The sequence below is a fragment of the Leopardus geoffroyi genome, chromosome C1 (genome assembly GCF_018350155.1).
Source record: "Leopardus geoffroyi isolate Oge1 chromosome C1, O.geoffroyi_Oge1_pat1.0, whole genome shotgun sequence".
NCBI lineage: Eukaryota > Metazoa > Chordata > Mammalia > Carnivora > Felidae > Leopardus > Leopardus geoffroyi.
In genome coordinates this window covers 85513194-85540362 of record NC_059328.1, presented here as the reverse complement: position 1 = coordinate 85540362, position 27169 = coordinate 85513194, and the positions used below count along the sequence as shown (strand labels likewise).

General features: G+C 36.7%; 1 protein-coding gene and 1 pseudogene across 2 annotated transcripts in view; both read left to right on the top strand.

Moving 5' to 3' along the window:
* The first annotated feature begins 314 nt into the window (after nt 1-314).
* Nucleotides 315-27169, top strand: part of LRRC39 (leucine rich repeat containing 39) — a 29182-nt gene continuing 2327 nt past the window's right edge. Inside the window, exons 1-8 of one of the 2 annotated variants that reach the window (XM_045478411.1) lie at nt 315-521; nt 12201-12393; nt 18443-18548; nt 19860-20016; nt 20584-20720; nt 23484-23629; nt 24331-24483; nt 25682-25821. In XM_045478411.1, coding sequence (XP_045334367.1) covers nt 12281-12393; nt 18443-18548; nt 19860-20016; nt 20584-20720; nt 23484-23629; nt 24331-24483; nt 25682-25821 — 952 coding nt within the window. In that variant the 5' untranslated portion in view covers nt 315-521; nt 12201-12280. Of the gene's footprint in view, nt 522-8716; nt 8857-12200; nt 12394-18442; nt 18549-19859; nt 20017-20583; nt 20721-23483; nt 23630-24330; nt 24484-25681; nt 25822-27169 lie in introns of those variants that run through there. The other variant, XM_045478410.1, reaches the window with a different exon arrangement.
* LOC123598316 lies at nt 5416-6172 on the top strand (annotated as a pseudogene).

Sequence of the window (27169 nt, the reverse complement as noted above, 5' to 3'; positions counted from 1 at the left end):
AAGCATTACCATTTAGGCAAACACTGAGGGTAGCATTAATCCTTGATGACTGCAAGCTCAGAATGAAAGGGAAATGACTTCAGTATGAGGCAGTTGCAGTCCTAAGCCGAAGGGTTTTAACGACGAGCTAATTCTTGTGCTAGTCAGATCCTTGTGAGAGAACTCTAGGCCAGCTTGTTAGAACTGAGCAGGAGAATTTGGAGATGGTCCAGAGGAGAGCCACAAAACCCAATCACGAGCAAGAGTAAGAGATACTCAGGCTTTTACTGAGTATCATGTGGAATGTTTCAACACAAAGCATTGAGAACAGCTGCTCTGGGCCTTGACAAGAGAAAGGACAGAAATGAGAACAGGTGGGAGATTAAGAATTTAGGTTAGATAAGAGGCAAAGTCGGGATGGTCAAAAAAGGGTTCAAGCTTATCCCAGGCTGAGGAGGGGGAGGCCAAGTCCCTCCAGCAAGCCCCAAAGCCTCTACCTGCCTGTATTTCCAGAGGAACCATCAGACTGTGCTAAACTTGGGGTAAGCTATGTCATTTGAAGTTTGCTGCAGGAAGCTTCTTAATATGTTCTAAATATGTGTTAAATAGTTCTAAAAATGTGGCAAAAAGAAAAGTAAAAAAATCAAGGTTATAAAATCTGTGTGGAAGTTGCAAGAGTGCAATCATCTGGAAAAACCTAACAAATTAATTCCCTGAGAAAAGGAAGCCAGAGTTCAAACTGCAGTAACAAAAGCAACTACGTTGATGGCAGGGGTAATTAAATTAATGGAAACTGCAGGGATGAATATAAATCAGAATGACTAATAATTTGAAACATTAGTTATTCAAATGCGACACAGAGTCCTCGATGAGCTAAGTCGCCGCACTAATAACTGCAAACCAAGGGCTTTACAAATTGCACAAGAACCTGGCTTTGGTCCCATTATGTTTCTGTCACAAGCTTAGAAGGGCTCCCATTGGCTTTTTTAAAACCACCATTGTCATTTACTGCACTTGTTTCCCTAATAAGGTTGTGAAAATGAAAAATATTGATATATAAATGTAATGCACTCTAATTGTAATAAAATGGTATTTACAAAAGATGTTGGGGGGGTTGTAATTTTTTCTAAATGCATTGTCATTTCTCACAGCTTCTGTCTTTACTAGATGTTACAGGTTTAGTAATTGCATAGTATTTGTGGAAATGTGAAAAAACAATTTTTGTAGTTGTCTTTTGAAATGTATACAATATGTCCTCAAAAGTTGGGTCTCTATCCTAGAAACAAAATATTATGTAATTCATATAGAATTATGCAGTTAAAGAGTTAAAAGTTTGGCATAGCTTTTATTTCTGTAGAACCGAAAAGCAGTGCATAAAAATAAAAGCAGAAAGAACGTATCTTTTTGTTATGTGGCCCAAAATACCTCATTTGACTGAAAGTGCAGTTTTGGGGTTCTTATTTGGTGGATATAGGAGGGGTATTGTTCTTTCTTTTGTTTTTGTTTTTTCTTTTGAAACAAGACTGCAGTGGCTTCTATTCTGTGGTCATCTGATTTGAGGTTTAGATTGCCCCAGAAAGTTGAATAATATTTTGATTACTGCTTAGGTTTTATATTTCCTGTGAGAACATTCTTTACACAAGAAAACTATAGCACCAACTTATTCATAAGAGAAACGATGTTTTGTTCATGTGTATTTTGTTTGCTAAATTACATATTAGACTCACAGCATGCTTTTCTCAAATGAAGATTTTAAACTCAAATTCAAATGACCTTCTAGTTTCTGGCCCATTCCCCATAGGCTACAGAATAAATGAGTGTCTGAATACACTAATTTCTTGTGTCTCCACTGTTGATTAGGTTAGTGAAATGCTGTGTGTGTGTGTGTGTGTGTGTGTGTGTGTAAAATGACAGCCGGCACAAAATCCTAAGGTCAGAAGTACATTTTTATTCTTAGTTAAATACATTATTTTTTGGTTATAAAACATATATTTAATGACACAAAAAAGAAATAATTCGCATTTAAAGCTTAACTTTTTTCTCAGCCATTTTAGTAACTTAAATATGTCAGTTATTAGAGACTGAAACTCTGTGGGGTCATGCGGCAGAAGTCATGTGAGACCAGCTAGAATCTGAGAACTTGAGCTCCAGGGGAAAGGTATTTGGTATCTAGTAGTGTTTCCTATCATCTTGGAGGAAATGTCCCTATTTTGTTGGACCAAGTGGTGCAAGTTAGTATGCAGCTGTAATTTCCTAATAGAAGTATCGAAATGTGGAAAATAGTGATTCCACATTGGCAATGTTTGGCAATCATGTTGTCTACTTTCCATCCCTTTGTACACACACACACACACACACACACACACACACACACACACACAACCTTAATGGAACATTTTCACATAAAAGAATATCAATGTTCCAGAAAACCCTACAGCTCAACAAATCAGTTTTAAAATATTCTTGTTTAAGGGGCACCTGGGTGGCTGAATAGGTTAAGCAACCAATTCTTGATTTTGGTTCAGGTCATGATCTCACAGTTTGTGGGATTGAGGCCTGTGTCAGGCTCTGTCCTGGGATTCTCTCTCTCCCTCTCTCTCTCTCTGCCCCTTCCCTGCTCATGTGCACTCTCTCTGTTTTTCTCTCTCTCAAAATGAATAAGTAAACATTAAAAAAAAAAAAAAGGAAAAGATATAAACAAAGTACAATTACAGAGGCTTCAAATTCTATCTATGAAAGAGAATTCCCAACACTGAAAATTTTTTATCTGATGAGGGCAAGGCTCACATTTCTGTTTCTTGGAACTCTAGTTACATGGTGTTTCTGCTTCAAAGCCTTCCATTCTGACAACTAACATTTTGTTTTATTAAAAGACTCTAGGGAGGGGCGCCTGGGTGGCTCAGTTGGTTAAGTGTCTGACTATTGGTTTCAGCTCAGGTGATGACCTCACAGTTCATGAGTTCAAACTCCACATGGGGCATCTGTGCTGACAGCATGGAGTCTGTTTGGGATTCTCTGTCTCCCCCTGTCTCTGCCCCTCTCCTGCTTGTGCATGTGAACTCTCTCTCCCTCTCAAAAATAAGCATTTAAAAAAATAAAATTTTAAAAATTTTAAAAAGACTCTAAGGAGTCATAAAAGGGCCTTACGGATTAAAATCCCAAGGTAGTATTGTTGTCTTATTGTTGTCTTATTGTCTTATTGTTTCTCCCTATGTTGCATTATTTTCTTTTCTTATTTGAATAAATGGGTTACACAAAGCAGATGCTTCTATGCTTGATATGATTCCTTATAGTACTGTAGTGTTGTCAGAATTTATGGGAAGAAGCTTGACTAAATGATCAGTAGTTCGACTGTTCTATTTCACTTTGTAAAAGAAAATGCTCTAGGTCTGATATAATCATGCTTTTAGGGGCACCCGGCTGGCTCAATCAGAAGGGTGTTCAACTCTTGATCTCAGGGTTGTGAGTTTGAGCCCCACATTGGGCGTAGAGATGACATAAGATAAATAAATCAGCAAATTAAAAAAAAGGCCTTTAAAAACAGAATAATAACTACTTTATCTTAGTGTTCTATGTTTAAAACCATTATAATCTTTATCTAAATGTAAGCCTATGTATTAGCACAGGTCATGATGGAATAGAGTGAAAAAGAAATGGAATTATGTAGCCAGAATCTCAGTACCCCCTGTTGCTTCCTGTCTCTATTCACTGCCCCTCTAAAGATGTATTAAGCAATAATAAAATTGCTTTGATATTGTTGGTGTCCACTACAAATGTAATTTTGTGTGACTTCCATAAACTTGTTTTTAAAAGGAAGTAGAATGACCCAATGGTCCAAGTCTAGGAGCCAAATCCTTCTGAGTTGGAATATAGCTCAGCTTTTTCAGCAGTATGTCTTTGACAAAGTCTCTCCCTCTCTTTAAGCTTTGATTTATTTGTGCATTAAATAGGTATACCTACTGTGATGGCTAATTTTATGTGTGAACTTGACTGGGTGCCTAGACATTTGCCAAACATTCTGGGTGTGTCTGTAAGAGGATGAAATTAACCTTTGAATCTATAGTCTGAGTAAAGTAGATTGCCTTCCCCAGTGTGGGTGGGCATTATCCAGTCAGGTGAAGGCCTGAAGAGAATAAAAAGGCTATATCTTTTTCTTTCTTATAACAGGGTATCATGCATGTTTCCTCATATTATGAACCACCTTTCTACTTTGGGTTTGTATGATTTTGACTACTTTAGCCTCTTCACATGAGTAGAATCATACAGTATTGACTGTCCTTTTGTGACTGGTTTATTTCACATAGCATAATGTTCTCAAGTTCATTCCATGTTGTAGTATGTGACATAATTTTGCTTCTTTTGGAAAGCTGTGTAACATTCCATTGTGTGTATACACCACATTTCCTTTATGTATCTGTCAGTGGGTATTTTGGTTGCTTCTATCTTTTGGGTATTGTAAATAATGAAGCATTGAACACATGTGCAGATATCTCTTCAAGATCCTGCTTTGAGTTCTTTGGAATGACTCTTTATTTGTAATGTGCATTTTTTTTTAGTTTATTTATTTTGAGAGCAAGAGAGAAAAGCATGAGTTGGAGAGGGGCAGAGAAAGAGGAAGAGAGAGAGAGAATCCCAAGCAGGCTCCACACTGTCAGCACAGAGCCCAACTCAGGGCTCGAACTCACAAACAGCGAGATCATGACCTGAGCCAAAACCAAGAGTCAGATGCTTAACACACTGAGCCACCCAAGCACCCCTGTGATGTGCTTTTGATACCCTCTCTTACCTGACCATTCCACTTGGTGTTTTTCTAGATTTGTTTCCTTTTTCTAAATACAAGCATTGCAATTGTAGTCAGTCAAGGCCATGGATTTTTTTTTTTTTAATGTTTATTTATTTTTGAGAGAGAGAAAGACAGAGCATGAGCAGGGGAGGAGCAGAGAGAGAGGGAGACACAGAATCTGAAGCAGGCTCCAGCCTCTGAGCTGTCAGCACAGAGCTTGATATGGGGCTCAAACCCATGAACTGTAAGAAGAACTGAGCTGAAGTTGGACACTTAACTGACTAAGCTACCCAGGGGCCCCAGGGCCATGGTTTCTGATGAAATATATCCCTGTGGGACCTCAGAATGCAAACCTGGGCACCAAGCAGCTGGAAAACCCACAACAATAGAAGGAGAAGATAAAGCAATTTGTGCAACATTATACAATGAGATACTTAAATGGCTTCATGCTTCACACAGTTAAGATTTACCTCTCCTCTGTAAAATTGTCTTTTCTTTGATTTTTGTCTCAGTCTCTGAAGAAAATCCTTTCACAGCTAACCTTCTTCCTATGATCATATGGCAATCATATCCATTCCCATCTTCTTTCTTGGCTTTACTATGGGAGGGTAGTAATAAGACTAACCTTTTTTGAATACTTATGTGTTCAGGCACTGTGCAAGTTCTTTTGTATATTAACTCATTTAATCCTCACAAAAACCCATGAAGAACTCTTATTTTTATCTACATTTTGCCAATAAGAAACTGAGGTGCCAAGGGAGTATGTGACTTTTGCAAGGATATTCAAGTATATAAAGATGTGGGCCAGGGCTCATGGCAGACACGATGGAGATGACCTTAGAGCAGCCCTTGGAAGACACAATGAGGAATCCATTCATTGTTGGGGTCCTATGGCACAGATTCACGAGGGCTTGATCGGGGCTATCGTGGGGCCCAGTCCAATGAACATGCTGGGCTGATAACTGTTTGATCGTTGTTCTAGCCCAGCAAGCAGCTAAGCTAACCTCAGTCCCCACTGATATTCTTGTGGCGTGTCTAGAATCAGATACTGGGAACATTCTGATCCCGGGAAATGATGGCATCACAGTGGCAGTGCACAAAATGGCCTCTTGACGTCCCCTATCAGTTCTATATCAGCCTGTCATCGGGGTTCAATCCTACCTATGTTAATTATCTTATAGAACTATTAAAGTTCCAGTCGTTAGGCCATTTATTTAGTGTGCATTGGGCACTTTTCTATTAATTTTACAGTAAGCCACTTTTGGACCCTCCACAGATTGACTTGTCAAAATATTAGTAAGAAAGATCTAGGTCACTTTGTGTACAGAATTTTGTTATGTTCAATAAATCTGGTTGGAGGAAAAGAAAAGCATATAAAAATGCAGTGATAGGTACACAGAAAATCAAATAAAAAGGGACACAACTCCAGAAAAACCCACAAAGTACAAAAAGAAATGAATGTAATTACTTCTGTTATTTGGACCAGCTATGAATAACATTTACATAGTAACAAACACTACCAATTTAACAAAAATTATGTTATATTGGGAGGACTGGAGGAGGGGAAATGTATGTTACTGAGTAGGCAGTTTAAGAACACAGAATTCTCATCTTCTATGGTATGAAGTCAATAGATGATTCCCTGATCAGTACATGAAAAGATAGCATAAGCATATTTTTGGAAATATACCAAGAAATAGTTAAAATAGCAATATCTGTTTCTTATCCATTTCTTACATACAGATGATGGAAATCTCCCTGGCATGTTTGTGTAAGAAGGGGTATTCATCAAACAAGTCCTGGAACTATACAACGGAACTGGCCTGGTAAGGGAGCTGCTGTGGTTGCCCCCAGAACCAGCTGCATCCATTGTGGCCAGGAAAGTCCTGCTGTTAAAACTAACCCCAGAATATATTGCCTCTGCTGTAGTCAGACCAGCAAAAATGAACTGTAGCCACCCAGCCAGTTTCCCCACATTCTTTGCTTCTAAATCAAAACACATGATTAGTAGAACCTTAGTCACATTCCTCAGTTCTGTAGCAAGGGAGGTTGGGACTTTTCCCCCTAATTCTACTTTGGCAAAGTGGAGCTCACTAACGTGAAGGATGATCAGACTATGAGAGGGCACTATACAGTGCCTTGTCTCTTCCTTTTCTCTCACCCACTATGTCCCCAAATCACTGAAATTCTGTCTAAAATGCTTCATAAATAGCTCGTGAATCCATTCACTTTTTTTTCACTTTCCCTGACATTTCTCTAGATTAAGTCACTTCAACAATGTCTAAGTTGGTCTCACTTTATATTTGTATTGCCTCTTTAGATGAGAGCATAGGAAATAAGCTAGAAAAGGGAAAGAGAGAGAACCTTAGAATTTGTGGGTTTCATAGAAATACTGTCAAATTAAAATGTAATGGTAGACAGTGCTAAAGGGAGCGATAAATCTAAATTGTTTCCAAAGAGACAATTTAGTACTTTTCTTAACAGAAGCAAAACTCCTCCCAGCACCTTAATGTTGCTGTATGAACATATTTAGGGAAGCCATTTTATGTGATGGTACAGACACTCTGGACAGGAGATTAGAGTTCAGGTTCTGTGATCTTTGCTCTTTCTGTGGTCTTAAGTGGCCCCATAACTCTGAGTTTATTTGTTACAGAAGCATTAGAGAACTTCTATGGAATAATCAGGCATTTTTTAAGTGCTTTTAGCACTAAAATTGGGGCACCTGGGTGGCTTAGTCAGTTAAGTGTCTGACCAGCTCAGGTCGTGATCTCTCTCTGCCCTTCCTCCATTCTCTCTCTCTTTCTCTCTTTCAAAAAATAAACATTAAAAATATTTTTAAAAATTAATAAAAGCACTAAAATTGCCAGTGTCCAAATAACTAAACAAATGATGGTCCACCTACACACCAGAATGCTATGTAGTCATTTAAAAGGATGGTATAACTCTATACTAATATGAAACAATTTCCAAGATATTCTGAATGAAGAAAACACAGTATAGAAAAATATACATAGTATGCTAGCATTTTGTGTGTATGTGTGTGATGGCATGTGTGTGTGTGGTTTTCATGAATGTAGGCATATTTATGTTCGTAACTTCACAGGCCACCTTTGGAGGGCTCCCAAATAAGTGGCCATAGTGATTGCCTTCAGAGAAGAGAACTAAATCGCTTAGAGGTGGGCTTAGGTGAGGATTCATTATCTTTTGAATTTTGGTCCATGTGCTTATATTACCAACTCAAAAAATATTTTTTTTAATGTTTATTTGGTTTTGAGAGAACGCACGTGCATGCTAATCGGGGAGGGGCAGAGAGAAGGGAAGACAGAAGATCCAAAGTGGCCTTTGTGCTATCAGCAGAGAACCCAATGTGGGGCTTGACCTCACAAACTGTGAGCTCAAGACCTGAGCCAAAGTCAGATGCTCAACCGCCTGAACCACCCAGGCACCCCCATAATTATTTTCAAAGAACCCAGAATTAACTCCTACCTATGAAGGCTGAAGAGATAAAGGTTGAGAGAGAATTAAATTTGAGCCTGGATGCAGCAGGAGCTTGGGGCTCCTCTTTTACCCATACTATTCTATATCTTTACTTTTCTTCTTTTCTGAAGCATTTACCTTTAGTTTAAATATTTACAGATCTATCGTTTACCACGTAGGGGTTTTGTTGTGCCGTACATTCTCAAGTTTTCAAGTTTCTCTGCTGGGAACAGATGAATTCTATTAAATATTCAAAATATGTAAGTCATGAAAAATGGAAGGACTTTCAATAGGAGTTCTTTATATCTGCAGCTTACAAATAGTTCTGCCTGATAGTTTTATAACACCCCATATACAGCATTTTGCAGTGTACAGAATGCATGCACATACGTTATCACTTGATCCTTTGCACAGAAGCTCCATGTGATTCTTGCTATTCTCAGCTTTGTCCAAGATCTAAAATTAGAACTAGGCTGACATTACATTTCGCTTGGTTACAAGTCTGACTGAGGATTTTAATCATCTGGAGCCACATGGAAAACAATTCTCCCTGAAATTCTCTTTCAGCTGATAATCACTAACTTTGGGCATGTCAGCTTCTGCGTCCTCTGACAGTGGTAAGTATTTTTCCAAAACACTTCTTTCCTATTCTTCACATGGAAATAGATTGCTGATGATGCCTTTACTGGGTCTGAATCTGCTGGAATGCCCAACTGAACTTGGAATTGAATTTACAAGTCTCTTTTGGGGTCTCATAGTCATTCATGTAATTGTCTTCCTCTGGAAGATGGATTTCTGTAAAAGTTAAGCATTTTTTTTTTTTTAGTTTAGTTTTGTTTTTGTTTGTTGTTTTGTTTTTTGTTTTGCTTTCTTTTGCCTTTAGAAAGCAGACTCTCCCTGTTATGTCCTTGCCATACTATGCGCTTTTGTGTTATGGTAGTCATTGGGGGGAACACAATCCTATGCTAGCAGCAGAAATACACGTTATTACTGACTTGTTTTCCTCGAAGGGGAACTGGTTGCTGGTAAAGGAAAACTGATGGCTGGATCAAGTTTAATGGCAAACTGAGAAACCTAATTAGCATATGAATGGTTATATATGTTTAAAAAATACACATTCACATGTAGATACTTGATAGTTTTAAAAAATGTTTTCTTATTTGATAAACACTTCAACCTTGTTCAAATCTGAGACAATAAATTGTAGGTTCACTGTGATGTACCTAGGGGTTTGGAATTAGGCGGCACCTGTATGCCAAGGTTTCTTGCTGGCAAAAAGATCTTGCAACCTGTTCCTATGCTAATTGTGCAGGCATTGCTTAAAAGTAGGGACCCTCTCCTAATAATTTGCTGAATATTGGCAATTATATATCCATCCTAAAATTGTAAACATTTTTTCCTCTGTAATGGAGTTTTTCTCCCACCCGTCTCTCTCTCTCTCACATTGCATAGTTTTCCTTTTTTTGCACTGCATACTGTTAAAGAAATTAATAATTTAGAGGAGATTAATAATGAAAAGCAGTATTCTCTGCCCCTTTTCTGTCACTCTAGAAGTGACAGGATTTTGTTTTCAGTAGTCACCACCTTTGTTCCTGTTTTCTTGTTCAAGGGGGGTTATTATTGATCAACTTTAGGCATAATCTACAGAACTTCATTATGAAAGATGATGCTCAAATTCACTTACACCCTTCTAGAGTTATATTCTTAGTTTTAGTTTCTCTCTTGATTACCTTTAGAACTTTAAACAAATACTTAAGTCTCTAGTTCTCATTCCATAAAATAGAGACAGTATCTATGACTCCCCACTTTGAAGATGTGGCTTTTGGTGTTCTTTCCTCTACACCTCCATTTCCTTCTTTCACATTCTGTTAAAGCATTTATTCTTATTTTTATATTTTCAAGATGTATTATACTTACTACATTCTGCTCTTTAGACGTAAACATGTCTTCCTTGCTTTGTCATGGGTTGATTTATTTCAAAAGTTGATTTCTATCACTCAGAGAAGAAACTTTGTACCCTTAGAAGTCACTACCCATTTCCCCCTCTGAAAAGCCCCTGGATATAACTAATCTACTTTTTTTCTTTTCTCTATGGATCCCATATACATGGTCTTCTGTGTCTGGTTTCTTTCACTTAGTATACTTTCATTCAAAGTTCGTCTACAATGTAGCATGTATCGGAACTTATTCCTTTTTCGGGAGAATAATATTCCATTGTATGCATATACCACATTTTGTTTATCCATTGTCAGTTGACAGCCATTTGTTTCCACTTTTTGGCTATTGTGAATAATGCAACTTCAACATTCGTGTGCAAGTTTGTGAGCATACGTTTTCATTTCTCTTGGGTATAAATCTAGGCGTGGATCTTTTTCTATGTTATACTTTCCATTTTTTCCTATTTTTATGTTAGGTGTGCCTCTTATAAACAATACACAGGATTTTGTATTTTATTTAATTGGACAATCTTTATATATTAAACTATGGCATTTAGTAGTCAGGGAAGTATAAATTGTGACCATAATGAGATTTTATACAGCAGTGTGTTGGTGAGGATGTACATCAATGGAAACCTTGTATAGTTGTAGTAAGAGTATAAATGGGCACAGTCACTTTGGAAAACAATTTGGCTCTATCTCATAAATTTGAACATGCACATTCACTATGATCCAGCAGTTCAAGTCCTAGGTGTATACCCAATAGAAGCAATACCCACTTGAGCACCATGAAGATAAAGACAAGAATTTGGGGAAAATATTGCTCATAATAGCAAAACTCTGGTACCCAAATATCCATATTCATTGGGATGGAAAAATTAAGTCATGGCATAGTCATACATTTTGGAGATCATGGCTTCCATCAGTATATAAAATGTTCTACTTCCTTTATGGAGCTATATATTTCACATGATATGGATGTACTATAATTTATTGATTAAAGGTTATATTGCTTCCAATCTTTTGCTTTTATGAAAAACACTGAAGTGAATAACTTTATAATATGTAATTTTACATTTGAAAATATTTGCAGTACAAATTCTTATGAATGTGAATGTGCATTTGTAAGACTGATAGATATGACTGAATTTCTCTCCACAGAGAATAACAAATATGGCCACCTTTAGTGTATAAAAGTACCTGTCCCCCTACACTGTTGCATATTTCACTTCTTCCTTTCCAAACTTTATACGTTTCTATTTGCTTCTTTTGCCTTACAGCATTCCAGTAAATGTTGAATAGCTGTGATTGTGGACATCTTTGACTTCCTGAATTTGGAAGGAAATGATTAATTGTGGATCATGTTCTTTCACTACTGCTAATGCAATTTGAAGAAAAAATCAATACAATTATTTGTAAGGCAAAGAATATTCCATCAAATGAATCTACCATAATTTACATAACCAATCCCCTATTTTTATTTTCCTTTCCTTTCTGAGATTCAGGTCACAATCCTCAATATTACATCTATCCCTTTGCAATTTATTTTAGAAGAGCCAGTAATCCTAGTATAATGCCACTTAACTGAATTCCAGCCTGTGCCTATAGAATCTAGATTAAGTAGATATCCCAAGACGCTGGTCTTAAATTTATATATCCGTTACTTAGCCATTTTCATATAACTGGGCATGTAAACTAGTTGCGGTTTTTCATTATTGCAAATTACACAGTAACAAAGGAAGTTGACTTGGCTTCAATTCCCACCTCTGCCACATATTAGATATGAGACATTGAACAACTTGCCCATCTTCAAGGCTCAGTTCTCTCATCTGTATATTACAGACAATGAAAGCACCCATGTCATAGGATTTTTATGAGGATTATTAAATGAGACATGAAATGTAAAGTGTATAAATAATTTTGGGAACATGGAAAGTGTTCAATAAATATACGCTACTGGGATCATTTTGGAACTTTGTGAATGTTCTGAAACACATTCTTTTTTCCCCCTCTGGTACAATTAGGTCCTTTTTGAGATGGCATCTGTGATTCAGCTATTCAGAACCTAATGAAGTTGGTGACTCTGTGACAATGTGGAGAAATCATGTCAGAAAATGTGGTTTGTACTGGAGCTGTCAATGCTGTAAAGGAAGTTTGGGAAGAAAGAATAAAGAAACACAATGAAGACCTGAAGCGAGAGAAGGAATTTCAACAGAAGTATGCTTTAACATGTTTATTATTTTGAATTAGTGAAAATTCAGAACATCATCATTCTAGAGAAGAGCACTTATTAAGTGCCTTATTGTTGAATTTGATAGAGATTTTTATTTACTGAAAAGTCAAAATATAACTACAGGGATATCCCTGACTCAATTAAGTGTGACTATGTGATGGTGGCCACAAAAAACCCAACTGTCTGTATGTAGTTGGGGCACCAGGTGGCTCAGTCGTTTAAGCATCTGGCTCTTGATTTAGGCTCATGTCATGATCTCCCAGTTCATGAGATCCAGTCCTGTGTCGGGCTCTGCACTGTCAGTGCAGACCCTGCTTGGGGTTCTCTCTCCCTCCCTCTCTCTGCCCCTCCCCTGCTGGCACTCTCCCTCTCTCTGTTTCTCTCTCTCAAAATAAATAAACATTAAAAAAAAAATAGTTATCTTGGGCCCTCATAGGAATCTGGTCAACATTCATCATAGTTTGATTAGTATCATTTAGTCTACTTTTCACTGATGGCTTGTTCAGTATAATAGTCCCTAGGTACTAAAACAGCATCTAGCAATGCTAGGTAGTATAGATTCTCACCTATTTGAATAGCAGTGAGTTTCAGCCAGGTTCCCTGTGGATCACCTGATTCCTTGATTTGGGCTGTACTTAAATAATTTGGCTCTCATTTCCTCTGCCTTCTTGATATCTGCCCACTTTTCTGATTGGATGTCTCCAAAGTATTCTATCTAATCTTGCAAGAATACCCACTTTCCTCATGGATCCCTACAATTATCATTCATTAGGTCTCTCTCTAAATATTAAATTGTCTTTTGTCTTGCAATATATACAGATACTGGGCCATTATGTTGTACACCTGACACTAATACAATGTTATATGACAATTATATTTCAGTGGAAAAAATGCTCTTGTGTCAGTTAGCAAATGCCATAAAATTCAACTAAAAATGGCTTAAGGAATAGGGAAGTCCTGAGGCAAGGCAGTTCCAAAGCTTTCACAGCTTTAGAGATTCAGCTTCTTTTTATCACCTCCTACTGCTAATCTCAGTGTCTCAGTTTGGTTCTTAGGGTAGCCTCCCTCAGTGTCACAGAATGACTGGTGTACTTCCAGGCATCATAGCCAGACCTCATTATGTTATCAGAAGAGTGGAAACTATTTCTGTTTGTTCAAGAATGAGGAAGCCTTTCTGAGGTGTTTTAGCAAACCTCTCCTTCACCTCTCATTGACCAGAACTGGGTAATTTGTACTCCCCTAATGCAGTTCCCTTCTAGGAGAATGAGACTATGTGATTGGTTTATATAAATTAAGATTTATACCTGCGTTACTTGGGGGAAGTATAAATACTTGAAAATAACAGCTATTCTCCCAGCAAAGAAGAGGGGGAAAGGTACGTTCTTGATAAGCAACTATTTTGTGTCCGCTATCTGTAAAAACAAAAATTCGGCTGGGGAAGGACCACTCTTCCCAACCAAAGCCAGTCAAGAGAATAATGATGCTGACAATGATGAGGTAGCAGCCGTTTGTTGTGCACTTACTGTTTACTAAGTACTCTGCTAAATGTTTTATCTGTACTATCTCATTTAATCCTCTCAACATACTGAAACAGTGTCTTGATGAGGATTATATTGCATTATGAGAGATGGAAAACCAAAATAATATTTTCTACACAAGACATGTTAACTTTTTCTGGTACTTGATCTATGGCTGGAATAGCACTCCACTGAGTCACATGGTCTGTGTTGCCCACGGTCAGGCTTTTATCTTGTTGCTCAACTGTGCATGACTTCCATTCCTAATGGAATGGATGTCACCCAATGGCCCCAAATAGATTCACCAACCTCAGCCAACATGTTTGATTCCAGCTAGCAGGAAGTGGCACACACTACTACTTCTGCTAACATCCCATTGATACGATACATATCTAACTACAAGGAAGGATGGCTAAATGAAGTCTTGTGCCCAGTTGAATTTAGAGCATCTACTATTGAGGAAGAAGAGGAGTAACAGATACAGGGGAATGACAAGCAGTCTCTGCCACACATGAGTGTTCATTTTCTCCCTTTTAAAGAGACAGAAAACCTGAAAGATAGGCCTAATTCAAAGAACACAATGCTAATAAATGCAGAACTGGTATTCATACTCAAGCAATCCGACTCAGGAAGCATGATATTCACCTCAGGTCTTACATCTCCCTAGATTGGCCCTTTATATATAAAGCTACTCTTATGAAACCCATTATATTTGTATTCTACAATTATGATAAACTTGACTCTAGAGTACTCTTTTTAAATTTTTTTTAAGTTTATTTATTTCAAGAAAGTGAGAGCACCAGCAGGTAAGGAGCAGAAAGAGAGGGAGAGAGCGAGAATCCCAAGCAGGCTCTACACTGTCAGCACAGAGCCCAATATGTGGCTCGGACCCATGAACCATGAGATCATGACCTGAGCTGAAATCAAGAGTCAGTAATTTAGCTGACTGAGCCACTCAGGTGCCCCAAGAGTACTCTTTTTTTTTTTTTTTTTAAATTGATTGATTGATTTTGAGAGAGAAAGAACAAGAGCGAATGAGCAGGGGAGGGGGAGAGAGAGAGAGAGAGAGAGAGAGAGAGAGAGAATCCTATGCAGGTTCCTTGCTGTTAGCACAGAGCCCGATGTAGGGATTGATCTCACAAACCGTGAGATCATGACCTGAACCGGGATCAGGAGTCAGATACTCAACCAACTGAGCCATCAGGAGCCCCAACTCTAGAGTATTCTTAACAAATCATTTCCTTTTTAATTTTTTTAAATTTTTTAATTTTTTTTTTAACGTTTATTTATTTTTGAGACAGAGAGAGACAGAGCATGAACGGGGGAGGGTCAGAGAGAGAGGGAGACACAGAATCGTAAGCAGGCTCCAGGCTCCGAGCCATCAGCCCAGAGCCTGATGCAGGGCTCGAACTTAGGGACTGCGAGATCGTGACCTGAGTCGAAGTCGGACGCTCAACCGACTGAGTCACCCAGGCGCCCCATCATTTCCTTTTTTAAAACAGTGGGCGGGAATCGTGACTTGCTTCTAAACTCCCGAATGTCACCTATCATACGTGTTTAGTTAAGAACCATTTAATTTTAGTAGCTTCAAGTTCTTTCTGTGCAAAACAGGCAAGGGGTAAAATGATTAAGAATGTAATCTAATGCTGGGGTGCCTGGGTGGCTCAGTCGGTTGAGCTTCTGACTTCTGCTCAGGTCATGATCTCACGGTCTGTGAGTTCGAGCCCCGTGTCAGGCTCCTTGCTGACAGCTTGGAGCCTGGAGCCTGCTTCGGATTCTGTGTCTCCCTCTCTCTCTGCCCCTCCCCCACTCATGCTCTGTCTCAAAAATAAATAAAAACATTAAAAAAATTTAAAAAAAGGAATGTAATCTAATGCTTCTTCTCTCAGCTAAAGGTGGCTAAAGATTTAGTTCAAAAAGCATCAAGTTTAAACAGAAATTGACCTCATTGTCTTTTGATGCCAAGCTGTCTTGAGGAAATGAAGCATTTAGGAAAGAGTTGGTGTGACAAAATCTGGGAAAGTCTTTAGACTATGATAAAAGAGTTTCATAGGAGGTAGAAAATTTCTATGTACAATTGAAAGAACATCAAGCTTGAACTAAGCAGTGGATGAATTATAGGATACCAGAGCTGGAAGGGAACTTAGACATTATTTAATCGAAACCCCATTTTTATAGGCAAAGCCCATAGAGGTGGTATGTGTTGTCCACGGTCGCCAAATTAAGTGATACATTCTGGACTTAGATCATAGAAATTCAGATCCAGAAATAATTTAGGAATCATTGTAGAGATGGAAATAGACTTGCTGAATAATAGCCTCACTGTAAACTCATCAAGGACAGAGCTTTCTGCATGCACAATGTGCAGCGTTGCATTTGGCATATAATGGTTGCTCAATGAGTTCTTTAAGTAAAAGGTTGGGGAACAAGACACCTGATTACACTTGTCATTAAATCTTGTTCTGAAATACATGGATCTCTTAGTGAGTATCAAGTAGTTAGCAATCATCATGCTTACTGTTTGAACAGTTCTAATTTTTAGAAAAGTGATGTAATTGAATATAAAAATTTTCTAGTATAGAAATAAACCATTTGCAACCTTTTACTAGTCATTTTCATAGCTTACTATTATTGTTATGTATATTTGCAATGTACCAAAAATCAATAGGGATGTATTCCAGAATGATGAAGGTTTTATGCATTTTTATATCTGAAAAACAAAATCTGAATAAAATTGAATGTAATCACATATAACTTAACTCTGAAGTTGGACTGTATTATTTGCAAGTCATTAAAAAGTTATTAACTATCTATGGATTAGATGTTTAATAAATGCAAGTCAAAAGAACAATGAGATACCACTTTGCACTCACTAGAATGGCTATAATCAAAAACATGGGCAATAACAAATGTAGGCAAGAATGGCAAGGCATGAAGCCTCATGTGCTGCTGGAGGGAAGGTAAAATGGTACTAGCAATTTGGACCTAGTTTGGCAGCTCCTAAGAAAAGTTCAAAATAGAGTTATGATGCAGCAATTCTACTCCTAGAACTGTACCCAAGATAAATGAAAACATATATCTACGCAAGAACTTGTTCACAAATGTTCATAGCAGCATTATTCATAATAGCCAAAAAGTGGAATTAACCCAAATGTCCATTAACTGACGAAATGATCAACAGAACAGTGGAATGTTATTCTTCGATAAAAAGGAATACAGTACTGAAACATGTTACAGCACAGGTGAACTTTGAATAAACTTATGCTATGTGGAAAGACCACAATATTGTATAATCCCATAGAAATGGAAGTAGATTAGTGGTTGCCATGGGCTGAGGAAGGAGGGAATGAAGAGTGACTGCTAATGGGTGTGGAGGTTTTTTGTTGTTGTTTTTTTATTTGTTTTAATTTAAATTCCACTTAATATGCGGTGTAATATTAGTTTCAGGTGTACAATATTGTGATTCAACAGTTCATACAACACCCGGTGCTCATCTCAGCAAGTGCACTCCTTAATCCCCATCACCTAATTAACCCATCCCCCCATGCACTTTCCCTCTGGTAGCCATGTTTGTTTTCTATAATTAAAAACTCTGTTTCTTGGTTTGCCTCTTTTTCCCCCCCTTTGTTCATTTCTTTGTTTAAAAGTGTTTTAGCAGTCTCTCTCTCCCTCTCTTTTTTTTTAAATTTATTTTGAGAGGGCGAGAGCATGAGCAGGGAGGGGCAGAGAGAGGGAGGTAGAGAAAGAGAATCCCACTGCAGGTGCAGAGCCTGACATGGGGCTCAATCTCACACCGAACCCACTGAACCACCCAGGAGCCTTTGTTCAGTTATTTCTTAAATTCCACATGACTGAAACCATGTGGTGTTTCTTTCTCATTAGCGCATTAGCATAATATTCTCTAGCTCCATCCATATCATTGCAAATGGCAAGATTTCACTCTTTTTTATGGCTAATATTTCCTTCTTTATCCATTCATCAGTTGATGAACAATTGGGCTGTTTCCAAAATTTGGCTATAGTACGTAATGCTACCTTTTGAGTTAGCATTTTTGCATTATTTGAGTAAATACTTAGTAGTACAATTGCTGGATCATTTTTTTGAGGAACCTCCACACTGTTTTCCAGAGTGGCTGCACCAGTTAGCCTTGGATATAGAGTTTTTTGAGTGATGAAAATGTTTTGGATCAGAGAGTGGTGTTGGTGAGCAACTTTGTGAATATATCCAAAACCACTGAATTGCATACTTTAAAAGGATTGATTTTATGGTATGTGAATTATAGCTCAATAAAGCTGTTATTAAAAAAAAAATCTATGGAGCATTGTGACACTTTTCAAAAACTTAAATATAGGGCATTTATGAAACGAATCATATTTATAATTCTTGCAAAACGAATTCTTTTTTGATTTCCAGATACTACTAGTCAAGTGGTTGTTTTTGATGGGTCACTTTTTACATAAAAGTGAATGCTACCTGTGTCATTATGGGTCAACTAAAATGTTTTCTGGTCTCTTAGGCTAGTGCGAATCTGGGAAGAACGAGTAAGCTTAACCAAACTAAGGGAAAAGGTCATCATAGAAGATGGAAGAGTCATTTTGAAGATAGAAAAAGAGGAATGGAAGGTTAGCTTCATACAAGTACCATTTGATTTTCTATATTTTGCATTTTATGGGAGAGTTGAGAAAATGATTCTGAGACTGTGTGATTAAGTCTGGAATAGTTAGAATTCTCATTTTAATAATACACCAAATGAATTGGGGCAACATGAACAACTGAAAAGAAATATAACTTCACTTTTTTTTTTTTTTTGTAAAAATTCAATTTGCTGAAACTCTGTCTAAATTTAGGTCATTTGCAATTTTTCTCCTACTAATCCTACTAATAAGCAATTTCTCATTTTCCATAAAAAGATGACCATTTGCTTAACAAAAATCATACAGCTTTTCCAAAATAAACGCTCAGTTAAAACCCACAAAATGGAACAGAATATTCATTTTTTTTTGAGGTCTACCACCCAGTTCATATTCTCTCATAAACACACACACACACACACACACACACACACACACACACACTTGCTTAATTACATTAGGCACACTCTAATTTTTGTAAGGGCCTCTATCCCTTGGGCCAGTGTTTATGTTCATACATATAGGTATGATTAGCTAAGGGTGTAGGTCCTCTATTTTCCCTTTTGGCTACTTTAGGTTGAAAGAGAAAAGGCAAAGAGTTCAGAATAGTTGAAACTCTTAAAATCTTTAAATTAAAAAAAATCTGTAAAAACCTTTTATAAAATATTTCAAAACAGAAGGGGAAGAGGGGCGCCTGGGTGACTCAGTCAGTTGGGTGTCCATCTTTGGCTCAAGTCATGATCTCGCAGTTTGTGGATTTGAGCCACGACAAGCTGACAGCTTGGGGCCAGAAGCCTGCTTGGGATTCTGTGTCTCCCTCTCTCTCTGCCCCTCCCCTGCTCACTCTCTCTTTCTCTCTCTCAAAAATAAATAAACATGAAAAATTTTTTAAAAAAAGAAGGGGAAGAGAAATTTGAATTATTGATTAAAATGATTTTTTGCTTTCTCTGTGATTTCAACTAACCATTATATTCTCATTTCAACTGCATATGTGTACTCTTAAAAAAGCCTAATACAACAACATCTTTAGAGCATAGCTCTATGTGTGTACGCTATTGGCCAAAATACATTCTTTTTGTTTATTCTGATTGGAGCGCCAAGGTTTAGCACCCCCACTCCCAAAGTAAAGGTCTTAAAACTTAGAAGTAACACAAAGCACTTGGAAATATAACCATTTAGGAAAATTTGTAAGGAAAAGTTCTTTTACAAATCAATCTCTCTACAATTATACTCCAGTGTGACATGATACTAAAATAATTTAAGTAATATAGTAATTCTGTCATTTCTTTTACTTGAGTTTAGACCCTCCCTTCTTCTCTACTGAAACTGAGTCAGCTACAGGAATGGCAACTTCATAGAACTGGTTTGTTGAAAATTCCTGAATTCATTGGAAGATTTCAGAACCTCATTGTATTAGATTTATCTCGAAACACAATTTCAGAGATACCTCGAGGAATTGGTAAGGAAGATTGCTTTAATTTCTGTTTTTTACTGAGAAATTTTTTTTTTTTTTGATACATGGAGTAAAGACCTCATCTTTACATAGCCCCAAGCCTTGAGGAAATTATAAACATCTAAATTGAAGGTTCCAGGGGATCCAAGCATCTAGGATTTACTGAGGTGATTTAAGATGAGAATTCAATGCAAGAAAAGTCTCTTTGGAGATATTATTGTATAGATTCCGGAAATGATATTTCTTGTTCAGCTAATCCTCCTAGAAGAGAATAGGTTGAAGGCAAGAGAGAAAATTAGAAAGATTCCTTAGATGAGAAAAAAAACAATCCCCAAATGGAAAATTGACCAGGATATAGTATAGATAAAGCAAAGTGGAAAAAAAAAACATATATTTTTTGCTTATAGCACTGATAAACCTGCTCTTCATCTTTAGAAGAGGCAGGACACATACTGGGAAAAGAAGTGTGAATTTGCCAATAGGAAACTGACAAGTATGTTATGCTATAATACTTAATAACTGGAAACATTGTTTTATATCTATCTGCTCTCTATTGTGTATTATTTTTTGTAGGACTGCTCACTAAACTTCAGGAGCTGATTCTTAGTTACAACAAAATCAAGACTGTCCCCAGGGAACTAAGTCATTGTGTGAGCTTGGAGAAACTAGAACTTGCTGTAAACAGAGATATATGTGATCTTCCACAAGAGGTCAGAAAGATATAAATGCCTATGATTTTATTCTCTGTCTACTACTGGTTTACTTCTTAATTGTGTGATCATTAAAAATAACACTAATGAAGAAATGCTATACATTTTATTTCAGAAAATATTTAGTGGTAATCGTTTCCTGTTACTATAACATTTTTAGAGAAGTATCTATTAGCATAAATATTGTCACAGTACTGACATCATTTGTGATCTCCTAAAATGCCAGAGCAAAGAGTCTTTTTTATTTCTATTTCCTATTGAAGGCCCAGCCTAGCTTGTAGTTGTTACTTAGTAAATGCTTATTGGATGAATAAATGGTTATTATAAAGCACAATGTGGTGATGGAAAAGCTGTTTTGTTTACTAGTTGGTGTTTATACAGTGTTCCTTTTTTGAGATACAGCTGAAGTGGTAAGAAATGAATTCTTCAGTTTAGGAAGTGTTTCTTTGCTAGCTTCTTTGGCTCTACCAAGTAAAAGCAAGGCAATGGGTTTGGAAAGCCTTCAGACTTTGCTTTGGTATGATAACCTTGTTATTAGTAAAGCCAAACTGGTCATAGAGATATAGACGCTTTCAAACATACTTCAAACATATTTAATGATCTTACAATCAGCAAAGAACTTTCCAAGGTGTTCTAACTTTGCAAAATAAAGTTAAGGAAAATAATAAAACTCAAAGTAGAAAGACTATTCCCTTTTTCCATTCTCCACTCACTATTTTTGGTGAGAATATCACTTTTCCCCAGAGCAGTAAATATGTCACCAATAATTATCACTCTGGCAAGTAAAACACAATTTCTACATTTATATCTACTTCATCTTACAACAGTTCAAGTTAATGAAATGTATGCACTTGCTTATGATAAAAATGATGATCACAGGGACAATTGATACTTACAAGAGGGCCAATAAATATTTTATTTCTAACTCTTGTGATTTTCTTTCTGGGATTGGTTCAATCATTTAAAATGCTGTATGAATTTGGACATGTCTGTTAACTTGTGTTTACCTTAATTTTTTTCACATAAGAAATAGGTTTTATTGGAACTAATACTAAAGTAAGATTTGAGCCTGGGATTATTTCCAAGTGTGGCCTCTAAGTAGCTGTGTAGCCTCAAACACACCACTTTATATAACTAGGTCTCAATGTTCACATATGCAAAATAGAGACTGTCAGATGATAATAACATTTTTAATATGATAAAATCAAAGGGTTCTAGTACCACTGAGAAATCAGCAACAGGAGACTTCTCTCTCAGCCATTACACTGCATACATGTATACACACAAAACATATTTATGCCAGTGTAAAAACAATCTTTTTATACTCCATTCTAAACCGTTTGAAAAATTTTAAAGGTGTGATTTTGAAAAAGTGTTTTGTCCGTGGCTTGAATTCTAAAGCCAGAGAAACATCACCTCCTAAATGGAAACTTCCTGCTTTTTTTGCATTACCCACAAAACACTGGGTGTGTATGTGTTTCATTTTGTTTTGGATTTTTTTTTTTTTTTTTTTTTGGTGTTAAAATTGTGGAAGGAATCTCAACATTCCCGGAGATAAAAATAAAACAGAACTTGCCTAGATAAATGGAAAGTTTTTTGGAAAAGTTAACTAAATTTTTACTCACATTTTGAAACTTTCACTACAGTGTTATATGGCAAGAGGTTTGTGGGCTTAGGTCCATGAAAACTTGAGTGCACATCACCCATCATTTCCAGTTGCATGGCTGCTCTCACCCATTTTGTCCATAAAATAGAAATATGATATTCATCTTATAAAGCTGATGAATAAACTAATGCTATAAGCATCATGAATACATTGAGATACTGATGTTGAGAGAAAAAGGCAAGTTAAAGAGAAGTACACTATCAAAATCTTCAAATAAAAATATTAAACTTTGTGAAAACATATATAATAGTAATTATAGAGAAATATATAGAAAACATATTTGTGTATAGTAATAAAAACAAAAAAACATATGCAGGAATATTAAATACCAAATTCAGGAGAGGGGTTCCCTCTGGAAAGGAAGAAGGGAGGAGTACATAGGAGGCAGTCATATCAGTATATATATATATTTTTAAGTTTGAGAGAGAGAGCATGCACGTGCAGGAGGAGGGGCAAAGATGAGAGAGAATCCTGAGCAAGCTCCGTGCCAACAGCATGGAGCCTGATGCTAGGCTCAATCTCATGAACCAGCGGGATCATGACCTGAGCTGAAATCAAGAGTCAGTTGCTTAACTGACTGAGCCACCCAGGCACCTCTATATTTTCTTTCTTAAGCTGAGCATGCTGGTGTTTGATATATTATTCTTAATACATTTTTATTGATGTTTTTCATTTAAAAAATAGAATTACCAAACGTTAAATCCTGTGATTGAGATAACACATGTAAAGCATCAGGCGCAAAAAAGAAGGCTCAATGAAGATAATATTTTGAGGTTTGGGTTTTCCCATACAAATCTCAGATACAGGATGAAAGGAAAACACAAGCAGGTTCTGCAAACCCTGGAACTTGGGTATTTGGAAGATAAGTTTTCTTGGAATAGATGAACTTTCTATACAAGTTTTTAATTTATCTGGAGGTTATTTAGCTTTATTTTTATTTCAAAATTAATTTATTTTATTGTGGACTACTAGGACTAAATAAAGGCCAAGTGTAATCTGAACATTCCTTGATGTGAAGTATCTCCTTTAGCAATGTGGGTGTTCTAGTACTTTACGTTGTGGACATTCACTTTGAAAAATTTTGCTTTCCTCTTCAGCTTAGCAATTTGTTAAAGCTTACTCACCTTGATTTGAGTATGAATCACTTTACTACAATCCCTCCTGCTGTGTTGAACATGCCTGCTCTTGAGTGGCTCGACATGGGAAGCAACAGACTTGAACAACTTCCTGATACTATAGAAAGGTAAAATAAATAATTTTCTATGCTATTGGATGTGTTGAAGCCATCCGTAATAAATAAGAAATAATAGACAAAACAAAGGGGACCCTACCTAATCAATCACAATAGATCCATGTAGTACTAATATGCTACTTTTTAACAGAATATTTTCATTTACTTAAATAAGCCTAAGGGTTTGGGGAGAGAAAAACCGGCTATCTGACGCGACCATATTGACATGAATATGCCAAACAATAACATTATTTAGTGCATGCCAGGCACTCTGTGCACTTTACGAATGTGTGAGGAAACTCATGTGGAGATGTTAAATTGCTCAAGATCACAGTGTAAGTGTGCAGTCTAGGTTTTGAATGTAGGCAGCCTGGCCCAGAGTCTGTTATGCATACTTGTCTTGCCCTAACTGGGCATATTAATAATTTCTGATTTTTCTCCTAACACTCTAATTCAGATTAGATAACATTTATAGCAGTTCTTTAAGAAATCCTATGCAAATAGTGAAGAATTCACTAAAATACATTGGTTTCTCTTCTACCACCACATGCTGAGAACTGTAGTGTAGGGATTGTCTCCGATGCAGTTTCCCTAATCAGTTAACTGGTTAAAGGAGATGTTATAAAAGATTACCTTTCTTTGATTTTAGGTTAAGAATCAGGGTTTTCATATTATGTATGGATTAATCACAGAAACCTCTTTTAATTCATCAGAATGCAAACTCTACATACATTATGGCTGCAACGGAATGAGATAACATGCTTGCCAGAAACAATCAGCAATATGAAAAACCTGGGTACTCTTGTTCTCAGCAACAATAAACTGCAAGATATTCCAGTGTGCATGGAAGAGATGACCAATCTGAGGTAAAAGTTGTAGACCCAAAAGAGACATGTTCCTTTCTGGTTGCAGAACAGAGTAATATAGAGCAATTTTATGAATAGATTTGAGTTCTCATTCATATGAATGAATATATTTAAAAATCTTTTCCAACTTTGAAATTCTATAATTACATAAGTAGGATTCATATAACACTGGTTAAAATTATTCAAGAAAGAATCCTTGAAACAAAAGTCAAACTGGCATTATCAGCTTTAAGGAATACCCTCGGTTGGTGACATTTTTATGAAAATCGCTTTGTAACTGCTAACAAACCTCATCTACAAATAAAAGCAAAAGGTATAAAAATAGTGCTTATTTTCCTTCTAAAAGACTACTATGGACACAGGTAACCATGTTATAGAGTAAATATGTAAGTTAATTACTCTCAGAACTCCCTCAAGTGTCTTACTTCCAAAATTTAATTTCCTAACAGAGAATGGAAGACATGAGAATTCACATCAAATCCTACAATTTCCAAAACAGAGTCATTCATACATTCATTTATTCATTCATTCATTCATCAATTCAGCAGCTACTGGGTCATGTAATCGATGGTGAAGATACAATGATAAATAAGACACAAGTAAGTCTGTAAAATATACAGAAACTAAGGGGCGCCTGGGTGGCTCAGTCAGTTGAGTGTCCAACTTCTGCTCAGGTCATGATCTCACAGTTTGTGAATTCGAGCCCCGAGTCAGGCTCTGTGCTAACAGCTGAGTCTGGAGCCTGCTTTGGATTTTGTGTCTCCCTCTCTCTGCCCCTTCCCTGCTCATGCTCTCTCAAAAATAAATAAACGTTAAAAAAAATATATATACACACACACACACACACACACACACACACACATACACACAGAAACTTTAATTTCATAGCATTAATTGTATGTTTGAGATGCCCTGGAATTGCTCTGGGGAAGTTGAACTGTTCCACATTAAATATATGGCAGGAACAGTTGCTTCTTTCTATAAGCTTTGAAAATAAGTTGTCTAAAGCTAGGGTTTCTTCCTTCTAGAAAAGAAACTTAAAAGATTCTTAGGATTTATCACATCTCACCACGATGTCTGGTTATTGAAACCATTTTTTTTTTTTAATTTACCATATTATCATTTGATCTTTCGCTAGGGAAATAAATGTTCACTTCTATGGCACCTATAAAAATACTGTTTTTTGGTGAACTGCTAGGTTTGTCAACTTCAGAGACAACCCACTGAAATTGGAAGTAACACTTCCTCCTAGTGAAAGCACAGATGAAGAAGAGGAACGGGAATTATTTGGCCTTCAGTTTATGCATATATATATACAGGAGTCACGGAGAAGAGCAGGTATGAGATTTCTTTATAACACAAGCCAAATATTTGGTAGAAGAATGTGTATATATATATATAAGTTCCTTTATAGATTTCTCATTACATCTTACCTTTTCTGTCAAATTTTGCCTCTTGGTCAATATTGTGTAAGGAGGGGCCCCTGGGTGGCTCAGTCGGTTTTTAGCTCAGGCCATGATTTCTTGGTTTGTGAGTCTGAGCCCCGCATTGGGCTCTCTGCTGTCAGCATGGAGCCTGCTTTGGATTCTCTGCCTCCCTCTCTCTGCTCGTCCCCTGCTTATGCTCTCTCTCTCAAAAATAAATAAATATTTAAAAAATATATATATTGTGGGAGGAAAAAAAATGAAATTCAAATCTGTTCACAATTTTGATAAAGGCTTGGAGACAAATTGTAAATATACAGAAAATTTTTCAAGTAGAGACAGACAGGAAACAAATTTCTTTGGCCAAGCGCTTGAAGCACAACCAGATGAATGAAGATGTGATTCTTTAAATCTTCACTACCTAATTCTATCAGTTTATTATATATTTGTGTACTCATGAACACTACCTTCCCTGTCATTTCTTTTTTCTTTCTACAATCCACAAATAGCAACACAATATTCTGCCTAGGGATGACTATTAAGAGAACAGAGATTTTAACCAATAGTTAAAATGTGAGGTTTTGATATATAAATTTCAATCACTTAGTCTCTGATAATTAAGAATTAAATCACTTAACTAAAGCCTTTAACTTAAATCAAGATTAGAAGAAGCCAAAGAAACAATTCTGTTAATAAAAACATTGAAATTAGAGTAATATAAATCATGGTTTTATAATTCACTAAAATGTGAAATTTTTTTGTTTTAAATGTGAAGTTTTTGAATCAAAAGGTTAAATTTATCTTCAGATAGTTACTTTGGAGAATAAGTGTAATCCAAGCAAACAAATGAGTTTTTTAGCTAGAAGAAATCATTTTTACCAACATCCAGTGGAGGATGTTAGGAAATGGTCATCTGATCTGTGACAGCAAGTCATAGAAACAATAGCACAGAAAATAGATTGGAGGAAGATAAGTAAAGTTATAGTTTGGGGCTTAGTTTGGGGTATAATTACGTAAGACAGATGGGGACAGAACTGATGATTGAATGATGAGAAAGAGAAGACTCCAAGATTAATCTGTTTTTGGTTAGAGCAACCGGATGGATGGTGATGCTGAGATGGGGAAATGAAGTGTAGAAGCTGTTTGGTGGTAGAAGTGAAGAGAAGTAAATTGGACATAGTTGTGGGACATGCAGGAAGAGGCAGTTGTGTAGATCCATCTAAAAGTTCCTGAAGGGGTTTGCTGACCCTGCAAATTCAGCA